Below are 13,866 nucleotides of genomic sequence, written 5' to 3' on the forward strand. Positions count from 1 at the left end.
AGTCATAGCTCGGTGGATCCGTGTATTCCTATAGACCTCAGTAGTAATGACTTCATGAACTTCTTCAATGGTAAGATTCTGGCTATTAGAGACAGCATCGGTGATCTCCTGCCCATGGAGGAGGCCCTGTTGTGTGTCTGGATAGATTTTTGACCATCAACCTCGACCAACTGTCTTCAATGGTGTGTGTCAGGTCTCTAGCACCAACTTTCAAAAACATATAGACGATTGCCAAACTCAACCCTTCATTAACTCGCTCCGATCAATAGAAGCTTTCGCAGTGGGACGAACTGTTTGTTCTACTTCAGTGTCCAAAGTGCAGGAAAATGTAGTCATGACTCAGCAGAAACATCGACTGAAACGTAGCTAAAATAAAACGTTTTTTGTTTTTTTACTTTGAAGTGTGTGTGTGTGTGTCAGTGTGTGTGTGTGTGTGTGTGTGTGTGTGTGTGTCAGCAGAGGATAAAAGTCCAGCTTCGCTCTTTTCCTTATTACACGTTTGCTACTTGAGTTGCATTGACAAAAGACCAGAATCATGAAGGGTTACCTGCTGTTACTGCTGCTGCTGCCACTTTGTTCAGGTACGATCACACTCACACATTTTTCTATTTAAACTAAAGGTACGATCACACTCACACATTTATCTATTTAAACTAAAGGAACAAGGTACGATCACACTGACATCTATTCAAACTAAAAGATACGATCACAGTGATTTCTGGACAGCTGAACGTCTGTGTTCACAAATTCATAACTGTCAAACTGTGTTGGTCGATCTTGACTTTAGGATCATCCACTCATTTCTCACTTAGACTCCTGCAACATTTATTTGAAAAGGCCACAGATGACGTCTGATCCTATGTGTTTGTATTGCAGCTCAGAAGTTTAACATCCAGTGTTACGGACAGGATTTCCTGATGGTCAACAACATGCTGCTGGATTGCAGCGGCCCAATCCAACAGGCCTGCTACACCAGAGGTGAGTGGAAATCGGGATTTTAAAGATTTTGTGGAATTTAAATGAAGATTGAAGGATTAAGATGTAGGTCCAGTAGATCAGGACAATAAATACCTATTTACAGCTACATCTCTGTAAAAAAGATAGATAGATATATACTTAATCCCCAAGGGGAAATTTGTTGTCGTAGAAGCGCCTTACAACTCAGTTACAAATAAACACTCAAGATAAATAAATATATATATATATATATATATATATATATATATATATATATATATATATATATATATATATATATATATATACACACACACACACACACACACAAATAACTGGAATTAAATATATGCACAGCTGCAGAGTGTATTCATTTAGCAAATTAAATGTAAACAATAGAGTGCAAAATGCAAAGTAAGTGTGTGTGAAGTGTAATAAGTATACACGTGTACAGTGATAATTAATCCAGAGGATCTAGCAAGCACTATGAATTTTAAAATGAAAGCGTTATTATTCTCCTCTGGTATGAGTTGAGGCTCTGTCGATGAGTTTGCTGTTTACTGTTGCAGATAACGGAGAAAAGGGTTGCACTACCAGGAACAACTGCTCTAAACCCGGATGGACCTGTTGCCACACCGACCAGTGCAACGCTTGACCCAATCACAGCGCAGGAAATACTTCCATCATGAAAAAACATGCTGTGAAATAAAGTGAGAGGATCTCCTCTCTGTACTTTGACTCGCGTGTCAGTGTTGTTTCTGGGAACTTAACAAAACAGCAACCTCCTGAGTGTGTCTTTTGGTTCAAGTGAAAGTACATAAGTACTTCCAGCTTCATGTAGTAAGAGTATCAGCAGTACAAGTACAGACAGGAGGCATTTGTTACTTCTAGACTGGATTACTGTAACTCCTTATCATCAGACTCCTCTAATAAGTCTCTTAAATCTCTCCAGTTGATCCAGAATGCTGCAGCTCCCCCAAAACCCTTTAAGGGGATCAAAATGGCAGAAAGCTCAGGGAGATCTGTTAATGTTCAATGCATTAGAAACACCTAATAGCTGTTTATTAACTTATAATTGTTTGGTTATTCAGTTAATAGAAGCTCCTGTGGCGCATGAATACTGGTAGCTATATATTGTATCTACAGCGACACCTAAAGGCCAGAGTTGAACTCACCTGTACCACCACATCACCATGGAAACCGCAACAGGAAGGACACTTGAGGTGAGTCTTCAGTTTTGAACAGATTTATTTGCATTTTTTTGTTAATCTTCAGTACAGTCTGTCGTCTGACAGGAATGCATCCCAGAAAACTAAATTGGCTCAAAACAGTCACATGAACATAATCATCATCATGGGTATCAATGTCGTGAATGACAACTGTAAAATAAACAAACGCTTGAATCCAGAAATCCCCACATGACCCAGGCCATCCCGTAACCCCCTATGACTCCGCCCCTCCCATAATCCCCCCCTTTGACTCCCCCTGGCACTGCCCCTCCCATAATCCCCACTCTCACCCCCCCTCTGGCACTGCGCCTCCCATAATCCCCCCTCTCACCCCCCCTCTGGCACCGCCCCTCCCATGATCCCCCTCTCACCCCCTCTCTGGCACCACCCCTCCCATAATCCCCCCTCTCACCCCCCCTCTGGCACCACCCCTCCCACAATCCCCCCCTATTACCTCCCCTCTGGCACCACCCCTCCCATAATCCCCCCCTCTCACCCCTCCTCCCATAATCCCCCCTCTGGCACCACCTCTCCCATAATCCCCCCTCTCACCCCCCCTCTGGCACCACCCCTCCTTGGACATCCAGTGAGTCCCAAGATTCCATGCCGTCCCTTCAGAGACGAGTGTAGACCAGTTGAAGAGAATTAACAAGGCAAACACATTCATGAGTGACGTCATGACATTCAGATTACATTTTGAACAGAAATGGTCCAGAAGAGTAAAAACAAACATCAGCAGTTGTTCAGCGAGTCACTGGATCCAGCCAATCAGAGAAGAGGTTCTCACGGGTTTCCTGTGAGCTGATTGGCTGAGAGATGTGAGCGTTAAATGGGATTTTTACAGTGTAGCTGAGGAGCTGCTGCCCCTGATAAACAGAAATATACAGATATCTGCAGTATATACAAACAGATCCTGTGTCTCCATCTGATCCACTTCAATCTATTACAAAACATTTGAGTCACAGTTTTCACTCTGGAGGTCGATTCTGTTTACTTCCCGTTTACATCCCTTCAGATCTCTTGACACTGTGTCGAAGGTCAGAGGTTCTCAAAACAGATCCAAGAGATGGGAGACCGGATTAGTACTAAAACCAGATCTAAGACAACCGAACGGGGAACTCTGTGATTGGATGTTTTTTTTTGTGAAGTGCACCCTGGGACTGGTAGTTGACTTATCTCCTTCAGTTGGGGTAATTTAAGGGTTATGGTTAGGTTAACCCTGTCTAGTTCATATCTGGGATGATTTGCATTAAACGCCTTCCATGATACCGTCTTCTCCCTGGAGGGCTTTTATTGTGAAACATCAGTCAGAAGTATTCAATTCATATTTAATTATTGTAATTAAGTATTGAGTTTGGCAGTAAAACTAAATAAGTCAAATAAGTAAATGAAACTCGAATTTAAGTTGTGCAGCTCATTGAACATGATTGCTTTGATCAATATTCATTAGAAACTCATAAATCATTGTTAACAGTATTTTTCTTTATAAAGACACTAATAAAACATTGTTAGTCAGTTGTTTGTTAACCTTAACCCTATCTAAAGAATTGCTAAACCAAATTTAAAAAAACAACTAGTTTCTAAAAGACATGTAAGACATGCAGGTTCACTTCCTGTTCACCGGCTCTACTCTCAATGGAGGAGAAAAAGTTACCTGATTGCCACCTGTCACACATGTTCCAGGTCCTCTACTGCCCCTAACCCCTATCCCCTAACCCCTATCCTCTAACCCCTAACCCTACCACACCTGTTCCAGCTCCTGTGCTGCCCATAGCCCCTATCCTCTAACCACACCTGTTCCAGGTCCTCTGCTGCCCCTATCCCTTATCCCTAAGGCAGACAAGTAGAAGGCACATCTGGACCAAGGTGAGCTTTTACATTTTTCAAAGAGTAAATATTCAGGTGGGACAGGTAACTGCTTCTCTTCCAGTCTTTCCTCAGGTAAATCAGACTCTCCAGGTGTTTCAAACTGTGACATCACATTAGATTAAACTGTAGGAACATGTATTTTAACTGCTGATAGATGAAAATAAACACACACTTTAGTACTTGTGTACTTCTGGAGACCCTCATTGACCGCATTCTCGAGCCCCTTAAAGCAACCGTTATACCTGGACCACCGAGAATTCTTGATTCTATTTTTTCACATTAAGTCGAACTTCAGCAGACGTTGAATGGAGACATTAAACGTCTGCTGAATGATCTCTGATCAGCAGAACATTAAGTATATGATGATTCTCACTTGAGTTCTAAAGCGTCTTTCTGGATGGACATCACAGATGTCCTCCGGAAGTGTCAGTCACATTGAATGATATCAATATGCATTTCATCTCTCTGTGATTTGACTGAGTTATGTATCATATGGTATGAACTCTTACTAAACCTTGACTAGCTACATGCCTAACCCTGACACACACAAACTGAATGTAAACCTGATTCCAACCTTAAGACTAAGTCCGAACCCTGAAATGTAGAGGTCCAACACAAAGTGAGGGACAAACAAAATGTCTTTGTAAAAGCGTCCTCACAAGGTGTAAAACTCAGCCTATTGCTCACAAAGACAGCTGTAGCGACATTCATACACACCGAGATGCTGCCTGTCTATGAGGGGGGGCTGAGGGGGGGCAACCCCTCGTCACTAGGCGTGGCGGTGTCATCACTCGGCTCCAGGCTGTCCTTCAGACTCACTGTGCTGTCTGAGGGGGGCGGGGTTAACTCAGATCTAGGCAGGGCTAACTTTGTTGGGGGCAGGGTGTCTGGGCAGGGTTCTTGGGTTCCATTGGCTGTCGGAGGAAGGACGTGGTCCTGTGTGGGCGTGGACACTGCGGGAGGAAGGAGGGCGAAGATGGGGTCCACCCGATGGGGGACAGAGTTAGATAGGAGGCCATCGGTGAGAGAGAGCGAAGACTTTTCCACCAAACGCCACTGCATGATGCTGGTGTCCTTCCCGCCAGTCGAGATCAGGTGACTGTCGTTATACAGGAAACTGACGTTGGTCACATGACTGCTGTGTGCGCTGTACTTATGACTGGGTGCCTGTAGAAGCACAAACACATTATTGATTGACTAATAAGTTTTCTGTTATTTAATGTTCTTTGGAGGAGTGAAAAACAGAGTGATGTATTTTGGTTTAAAGTAATTAAATACTGAAAACAGTATAACTACAGCCCAGTATAACTGAACACCAGTATACTTTAATTATTCTCAGTTAATCATGTTTGAAGGAACGTTAAAGGATTCCATCTTATTGGACTCTCTAAATATAAGACTTCAGAAATTCAATGAAGTGCGTTAGAAAGGTGTGCGTCTCACCTTGGGGGTGGAGCATGGGTAGGCAAACAGGTGAACTTTACAGAAGTCGTCAGCCAGAGCGATCACTTTCCTGCTGTGAGATCTGATCAGAGCGTTGATGTCTGTGCCATCTGAACCCTCTGGCCACACACCTAACAAACACACACATTAATATGGAAACAGGAACAAATGATCACAAAGTTTGAACAACAAGTATAGGTAGGTAACCCAAACAAGGATACAACAGGTAAGTCACATGTTTGGATTTATTGCTCTTGTTTCTGTTTATTTGTAGAGAGTTGAAATATGCCTTTACCGGCAAAAGTGTAGCAGTTGTAGTAATGTGCATGTGTACTAAATGTAGTAGGTGTACTATGTGCATTAGGTTTACCAAGTGTACAGGTGTTCTAAGTGTGCTGCAGGTGTACTAACCGAACACGTGGTATCCCAGTACGCAGGTGTAGGTCGCCCAGTCGATGTCTTTACACTCTGAACGATTTCTGATCAGTTTACAACCGTTCGGAACATCCCCTGAAAACAAACAACTGTGACTAGACAACACTACTATACAGTCCTACAGAAAGAAGGTATGGTGGCGGGGGGCGTGGCTCAGCTGCAGTGGGGGCGTGGCTCAGCTGCAGTGGGGGCGTGGCTCAGGGAACAGTGCAGGAAGAGGCGTCAGCTGAACTAATTGTGGCCGTTTCTCAATACCAAGTACGCTAAGTCCAGACTTGTGTACTTTGAGTTTGGACTTGGGAGTCCAGACTCTCGAGGACGCAGGACGGTCTTTCTGTAATTGGAACAGCAGCTGACTTGATGACACCTCAGCTGTTGTTGTCATGAGTTTACTCATATTTTGTTTGACTGTAAAAATACTTTACAGTGAAGAATCAGACAACAACATATGTATTTCATATATATAATTATATATGTATATATAGATACAATTCAGTCAAAAGTACTAAGACACCGCTTTAGTTCAAAGTAAAAGTTAAATTAAAATCTTAAGTTATAAATCTTAACCTTTCCCTCAGTCAAACTGATTTAATGTGACTGTGCATAAATAATAATGATTGCTTGTTAGATCCTCAAAACTGAATTATATCTCATGTTTAATCGATACGGAGACATCGGAGCCAGCGGATCATTTCAAAAAGTCCAGCCGAGATCAGACTGCTCTCGGCGGGCAGCAGAGCGCTGACGGCCCGGTGCTGCGGGGCTCACGGTCCCGCGAGCAGGACCTCAACCCGTCGGCCGATTCCTGAGAAAGCGACCACAGATTTGATGCTTAAACAACTAACTTCTCGCCTCAAAACATCCTAAAATTAAATGTTGTGACTCAACAACGGTAGTTGTTTTTCTCATCCGTCATTGTTCCCCGTTTGCTGGTCCGAAATGCATTCTGGGATATTGGCTCTCAAGTACGCTCAAGTCCGCTCTGATGCATCCTGGGTAAAATGGGATGATCAAGTCACATCCGGGCATTTTCACCGTTCTTGGCGAGAAGCGGACTTTTGAATTGGAACAGTACTTGGGCCGCGACTGATGACGTTTCACGAGTCCAGAGAACACGAGTACAGAGAACACAGAGAACACAGAGAACACAGAGAATAGAGAACAGAGAGAACAGAGAGAACAGAGAGAACAGAGAACAGAGAGAACAGAGAGAACAGAGAACAGAGAGAACAGAGAACAGAGAACAGAGAAAACAGAGAACAGAGAGAACAGAGAGAACAGAGAACAGAGAGAACAGAGAACAGAGAACAGAGAGAACAGAGAGAACAGAGAGAACAGAGAACAGAGAACAGAGAATAGAGAACAGAGAATAGAGAACAGAGAATAGAGAATAGAGAACAGAGAGAACAGAGAGAACAGAGAACAGAGAATAGAGAATAGAGAATAGAGAACAGAGAATAGAGAATAGAGAACAGAGAGAACAGAGAGAACAGAGAACAGAGAATAGAGAATAGAGAACAGAGAACAGAGAATAGAGAACAGAGAATAGAGAATAGAGAACAGAGAATAGAGAATAGAGAACAGAGAACAGAGAATAGAGAACAGAGAATAGAGAACAGAGAACAGAGAACAGAGAATAGAGAACAGAGAACAGAGAACAGAGAATAGAGAATAGAGAACAGAGAATAGAGAATAGAGAATAGAGAATAGAGAATAGAGAACAGAGAATAGAGAACAGAGAACAGAGAGAACAGAGAACAGAGAATAGAGAATAGAGAACAGAGAACAGAGAATAGAGAACAGAGAAGAGAGAATAGAGAAGAGAGAGAACAGAGAACAGAGAACAGAGAAGAGAGAACAGAGAAGAGAGAGAACAGAGAATAGAGAACAGAGAATAGAGAACAGAGAACAGAGAATAGAGAACAGAGAACAGAGAATAGAGAACAGAGAATAGAGAATAGAGAATAGAGAACAGAGAATAGAGAACAGAGAACAGAGAACAGAGAATAGAGAATAGAGAATAGAGAACAGAGAACAGAGAATAGAGAATAGAGAACAGAGAACAGAGAATAGAGAACAGAGAATAGAGAATAGAGAATAGAGAATAGAGAACAGAGAATAGAGAACAGAGAATAGAGAACAGAGAACAGAGAGAACAGAGAACAGAGAATAGAGAATAGAGAACAGAGAATAGAGAACGGAGAATAGAGAACAGAGAACAGAGAATAGAGAACAGAGAAGAGAGAATAGAGAAGAGAGAGAACAGAGAACAGAGAACAGAGAAGAGAGAACAGAGAACAGAGAAGAGAGAGAACAGAGAATAGAGAACAGAGAATAGAGAATAGAGAACAGAGAATAGAGAATAGAGAATAGAGAACAGAGAATAGAGAATAGAGAGAACAGAGAACAGAGAATAGAGAACAGAGAATAGAGAACAGAGAACAGAGAATAGAGAACAGAGAATAGAGAACACAGAATAGAGAACACAGAGAACACAGAATAGAGAACAGAGAATAGAGAACAGAGAACAGAGAATAGAGAATAGAGAACAGAGAATAGAGAACAGAGAACAGAGAATAGAGAACAGAGAACAGAGAATAGAGAACAGAGAATAGAGAAGAGAGAACAGAGAAGAGAGAGAACAGAGAACAGAGAAGAGAGAGAATAGAGAACAGAGAACAGAGAATAGAGAACAGAGAATAGAGAATAGAGAACAGAGAATAGAGAACAGAGAATAGAGAATAGAGAACAGAGAATAGAGAATAGAGAAGAGAGAACAGAGAAGAGAGAGAACAGAGAACAGAGAATAGAGAAGAGAGAGAGAAGAGAGAGAACAGAGAACAGAGAATAGAGAATAGAGAATAGAGAACAGAGAACAGAGAATAGAGAACAGAGAACAGAGAATAGAGAATAGAGAACAGAGAACAGAGAACAGAGAATAGAGAATAGAGAACAGAGAACAGAGAATAGAGAATAGAGAACAGAGAACAGAGAACAGAGAACAGAGAATAGAGAATAGAGAACAGAGAACAGAGAATAGAGAACAGAGAACAGAGAACAGAGAATAGAGAACAGAGAATAGAGAACAGAGAATAGAGAATAGAGAATAGAGAACGGAGAACAGAGAACAGAGAATAGAGAACAGAGAATAGAGAACAGAGAATAGAGAATAGAGAATAGAGAACAGAGAATAGAGAACAGAGAACAGAGAACAGAGAGAACAGAGAACAGAGAATAGAGAATAGAGAACAGAGAATAGAGAACGGAGAATAGAGAACAGAGAACAGAGAATAGAGAACAGAGAACAGAGAATAGAGAACAGAGAATAGAGAATAGAGAACAGAGAACAGAGAAGAGAGAGAACAGAGAACAGAGAATAGAGAACAGAGAATAGAGAATAGAGAAGAGAGAGAGAAGAGAGAGAACAGAGAACAGAGAATAGAGAATAGAGAACAGAGAACAGAGAACAGAGAATAGAGAATAGAGAATAGAGAACAGAGAATAGAGAATAGAGAACAGAGAACAGAGAATAGAGAATAGAGAACAGAGAACAGAGAACAGAGAATAGAGAACAGAGAATAGAGAACAGAGAACAGAGAACAGAGAATAGAGAATAGAGAACAGAGAATAGAGAACAGAGAATAGAGAACAGAGAATAGAGAATAGAGAATAGAGAACAGAGAATAGAGAACAGAGAACAGAGAATAGAGAACAGAGAATAGAGAATAGAGAACAGAGAACAGAGAACAGAGAATAGAGAATAGAGAACAGAGAATAGAGAATAGAGAATAGAGAACAGAGAATAGAGAATAGAGAACAGAGAACAGAGAATAGAGAATAGAGAACAGAGAATAGAGAATAGAGAATAGAGAACAGAGAATAGAGAATAGAGAACAGAGAACAGAGAATAGAGAACACAGAGAACACAGAATAGAGAACAGAGAATAGAGAACAGAGAATAGAGAATAGAGAACAGAGAATAGAGAATAGAGAATAGAGAACAGAGAATAGAGAACACAGAGAACACAGAATAGAGAACAGAGAATAGAGAATAGAGAACAGAGAATAGAGAATAGAGAACAGAGAATAGAGAATAGAGAACAGAGAACAGAGAATAGAGAACACAGAGAACACAGAGAACACAGAATAGAGAACAGAGAATAGAGAATAGAGAACAGAGAATAGAGAACAGAGAATAGAGAACAGAGAACAGAGAATAGAGAATAGAGAACAGAGAATAGAGAATAGAGAACAGAGAACAGAGAACAGAGAATAGAGAACAGAGAATAGAGAACAGAGAACACAGAATAGAGAACACAGAGAACACAGAATAGAGAACAGAGAATAGAGAACAGAGAATAGAGAACAGAGAATAGAGAATAGAGAATAGAGAACAGAGAACACAGAATAGAGAACAGAGAATAGAGAATAGAGAACAGAGAATAGAGAACAGAGAACAGAGAACAGAGAACAGAGAATAGAGAATAGAGAACAGAGAATAGAGAACACAGAGAACACAGAATAGAGAACAGAGAATAGAGAATAGAGAACAGAGAATAGAGAACAGAGAATAGAGAACAGAGAACACAGAATAGAGAACACAGAATAGAGAACACAGAGAACACAGAATAGAGAACAGAGAATAGAGAACAGAGAACAGAGAATAGAGAACAGAGAACAGAGAATAGAGAATAGAGAACAGAGAACAGAGAACAGAGAATAGAGAATAGAGAACAGAGAATAGAGAATAGAGAACAGAGAACAGAGAATAGAGAATAGAGAACAGAGAATAGAGAAGAGAGAAGAGAGAACAGAGAAGAGAGAGAACAGAGAACACAGAATAGAGAACAGAGAACAGAGAACAGAGAATAGAGAACAGAGAACAGAGAATAGAGAATAGAGAACAGAGAACAGAGAACAGAGAATAGAGAATAGAGAACAGAGAACAGAGAATAGAGAATAGAGAATAGAGAACAGAGAATAGAGAATAGAGAAGAGAGAACAGAGAAGAGAGAGAACAGAGAATAGAGAAGAGAGAACAGAGAAGAGAGAGAACAGAGAACAGAGAATAGAGAACAGAGAACAGAGAATAGAGAATAGAGAACAGAGAACAGAGAACAGAGAACAGAGAACAGAGAATAGAGAACAGAGAATAACGCTGATTGAGAAACGGCCTGTGTCTCTTCCCAGCATGAACCACCGTAGGGGTGAAGGGGCGGAAACAGTCTGCAAGACAGACAGGACGTGAACACGCACGGCAGACAGACAGGACGTGAACACGCACGGCAGACAGACAGGACGTGAACACGCACGGCAGACAGACAGGACGTGAACACGCACGGCAGACAGACAGGACGTGAACACGCACGGCAGACAGACAGGCAGGATCAGGATCCTACAGTGTGCTGGCGTCATGGTGCTCGGGACTCGTGGGAGCGCCTTACAGAAGGTGTCACAGTACTCACAATAGAGGATCTCGTAGTCTCCAGAGTTGGACATGATGAAGTTGTTGTCAGGTGACCAGTCCAGGTGTGTGATGTAGCTGGAATGTCCCTGTGAAAACATTCAGGTAACTCATGAAAACACACTAATTTTCTGTTTCAGCACCAGTGAATTCTGGTATTTGTAGTTCTCTATTCGAGAAGATAATCTAACAAGTGTGATTTTTATTCTCCGACTCTTCAAACAGGTGAGAAGATAAAGTCACCAATATAATTTTACGTCTAGCTGAAAGAGAAGACTTCCTGCTTCTGCTGCCTGCGGCCGGCAACATTTTGGAGATTCCCCTTTTCAGCTTTAGAGTCATATTTTCTCTTTACACTTTTGCCTTATGATAATGGTGCCTCGTTATATAGAGAGCTGAGATTGCTCTCCAATTTATGACGTAAGACATGGGTATGTATCTTATATGCAAGTGCCTTAAAAGGTGAATTTAGGAAATGATGTCAAATCGAGAAAATCGACTGGAAATGACCTCAGTGTTCCAAGAGTTAAACGCGGACGGCGCATTTCTAATTTCTTTCTCCGATGTCTCAATGTTTATTTTGACCTACTTTCTACCAATCATGCTGATCCGGGACCTCTGCTGACCTCACCAGAAAACAACACAGCACCATCTAGTGGGCTGAAAAAGCAATTGATTGTATTATTCTATGACCAAAAAGCTTATAGTTGATATAATAAAAGATCGATACTTGGCTTCCGTGTATCGATACAATATCGGCATGCAAAAACTCTCGATGCTAAGCTGTATTGATTTTTTCCCCCCACCCCTATTCAATAGGGTTAGGGGTGTCAAGCACACAGCGGCTGTTGAATTTTTCTGGATATTCAAACATTTGAACAAGACTCTGGGATGTCACTAGAGTCCAAAGGGTGAGGGTGAACTCCCCACCCACAACGCTGTAAGCAGCAATGGCCCAAGTCAAGTAATAGGCCGGCGCCCAAACTGGCCCTGCACTAGTAAGAATAATACAACAATACAAACAAAAACAATACAAATGTTAAAGAAGTGGAAACAAAGCAAAACAACAAGCACTCTTACCGTGCACTTCCCGTACCGGCTGTACTTGCGCCCTTTCTCTGAGACGGTGTAGAGGTAAATAAAGTTGTCATGAGACCCAACAGCCAACAGACCTCCATCTACAGACACAGATAGAGGTGCATTCTGGGTCATGTAGTTCACTACTCTCATAATGTCATGAAAACAGCCCAGCTGCTTTGTAAAAGATGACTTCACCCACCGACAGAGAACCGCATCAACGACAGCTGCTCGTTCCCGTCAGTGTGGATCGCCACCAGGTCGGTGGTCTCCGCATCCAGAACATACCACCTGAGACCAGTTAGACCAGAGAGAGAGACCAGTTAGACCAGCATGAGAGAGAGAGAGACCAGTTAGACCAGCATGAGAGAGAGACCAGTTAGACCAGCATGAGAGAGAGAGACCAGTTAGACCAGCATGAGAGAGAGAGACCAGTTAGACCAGCATGAGAGAGAGAGACCTGTTAGACCAGCATGAGAGAGAGAGACCAGTTAGACCAGCATGAGAGAGAGAGACCAGTTAGACCAGCATGAGAGAGAGAGACCAGTTAGACCAGCATGAGAGAGAGAGACCAGTTAGACCAGCATGAGAGAGAGAGACCTGTTAGACCAGCATGAGAGAGAGAGACCAGTTAGACCAGAGAGAGAGACCAGTTAGACCAGCATGAGAGAGACCAGTTAGACCAGAGAGAGAGACCAGTTAGACCAGCATGAGAGAGAGAGACCTGTTAGACCAGCATGAGAGAGAGAGACCAGTTAGACCAGAGAGAGAGACCAGTTAGACCAGCATGAGAGAGAGAGAGACCAGTTAGACCAGCATGAGAGAGAGAGACCAGTTAGACCAGCATGAGAGAGAGAGACCAGTTAGACCAGCATGAGAGAGAGACCAGTTAGACCAGCATGAGAGAGAGAGACCAGTTAGACCAGCATGAGAGAGAGAGACCAGTTAGACCAGCATGAGAGAGAGAGACCTGTTAGACCAGCATGAGAGAGAGAGACCAGTTAGACCAGCATGAGAGAGAGAGACCAGTTAGACCAGAGAGAGAGACCAGTTAGACCAGCATGAGAGAGACCAGTTAGACCAGAGAGAGAGACCAGTTAGACCAGCATGAGAGAGAGAGACCAGTTAGACCAGCATGAGAGAGAGAGACCAGTTAGACCAGCATGAGAGAGAGAGACCAGTTAGACCAGAGAGAGAGACCAGTTAGACTAGCATGAGAGAGAGAGACCAGTTAGACCAGCATGAGAGAGAGAGACCAGTTAGACCAGCATGAGAGAGAGAGACCAGTTAGACCAGCATGAGAGAGAGAGACCAGTTAGACCAGCATGAGAGAGAGAGACCAGTTAGACCAGCATGAGAGAGAGAGACCAGTTAGACCAGCATGAGAGAGAG

At 42.3% G+C, this 13,866-nt stretch overlaps 2 protein-coding genes across 2 annotated transcripts in view; one reads left to right on the plus strand and one right to left on the minus strand.

Annotated features, from left to right (window-relative positions):
* The first annotated feature begins 512 nt into the window (after positions 1 to 512).
* LOC306746762 (uncharacterized protein) lies at positions 513 to 1,660 on the plus strand. The gene is made up of 3 exons (XM_079229724.1): positions 513 to 581; positions 877 to 978; positions 1,527 to 1,660. The coding sequence occupies exons 1-3, from the start codon at positions 536 to 538 to the stop codon at positions 1,610 to 1,612; spliced, it is 234 nt and encodes a 77-aa protein (XP_079085850.1). The 5' UTR covers positions 513 to 535; the 3' UTR covers positions 1,613 to 1,660.
* Positions 1,661 to 4,761: 3,101 nt separating this feature from the next.
* Positions 4,762 to 13,866, minus strand: part of eml4 (EMAP like 4) — a 44,837-nt gene continuing 35,732 nt past the window's right edge. Inside the window, exons 19-24 of the mRNA XM_079230002.1 lie at positions 12,677 to 12,765; positions 12,478 to 12,575; positions 11,399 to 11,486; positions 5,910 to 6,008; positions 5,499 to 5,629; positions 4,762 to 5,222 (exon numbers count right to left, since the gene is read on the minus strand). Coding sequence (XP_079086128.1) covers positions 4,788 to 5,222; positions 5,499 to 5,629; positions 5,910 to 6,008; positions 11,399 to 11,486; positions 12,478 to 12,575; positions 12,677 to 12,765 — 940 coding nt within the window. The 3' untranslated portion in view covers positions 4,762 to 4,787. The remainder of the gene's footprint in view (positions 5,223 to 5,498; positions 5,630 to 5,909; positions 6,009 to 11,398; positions 11,487 to 12,477; positions 12,576 to 12,676; positions 12,766 to 13,866) is intronic.

The sequence above is a fragment of the Taurulus bubalis genome, assembly GCF_910589615.1.
Source record: "Taurulus bubalis genome assembly, chromosome: 14".
NCBI classification, from domain to species: domain Eukaryota; kingdom Metazoa; phylum Chordata; class Actinopteri; order Perciformes; family Cottidae; genus Taurulus; species Taurulus bubalis.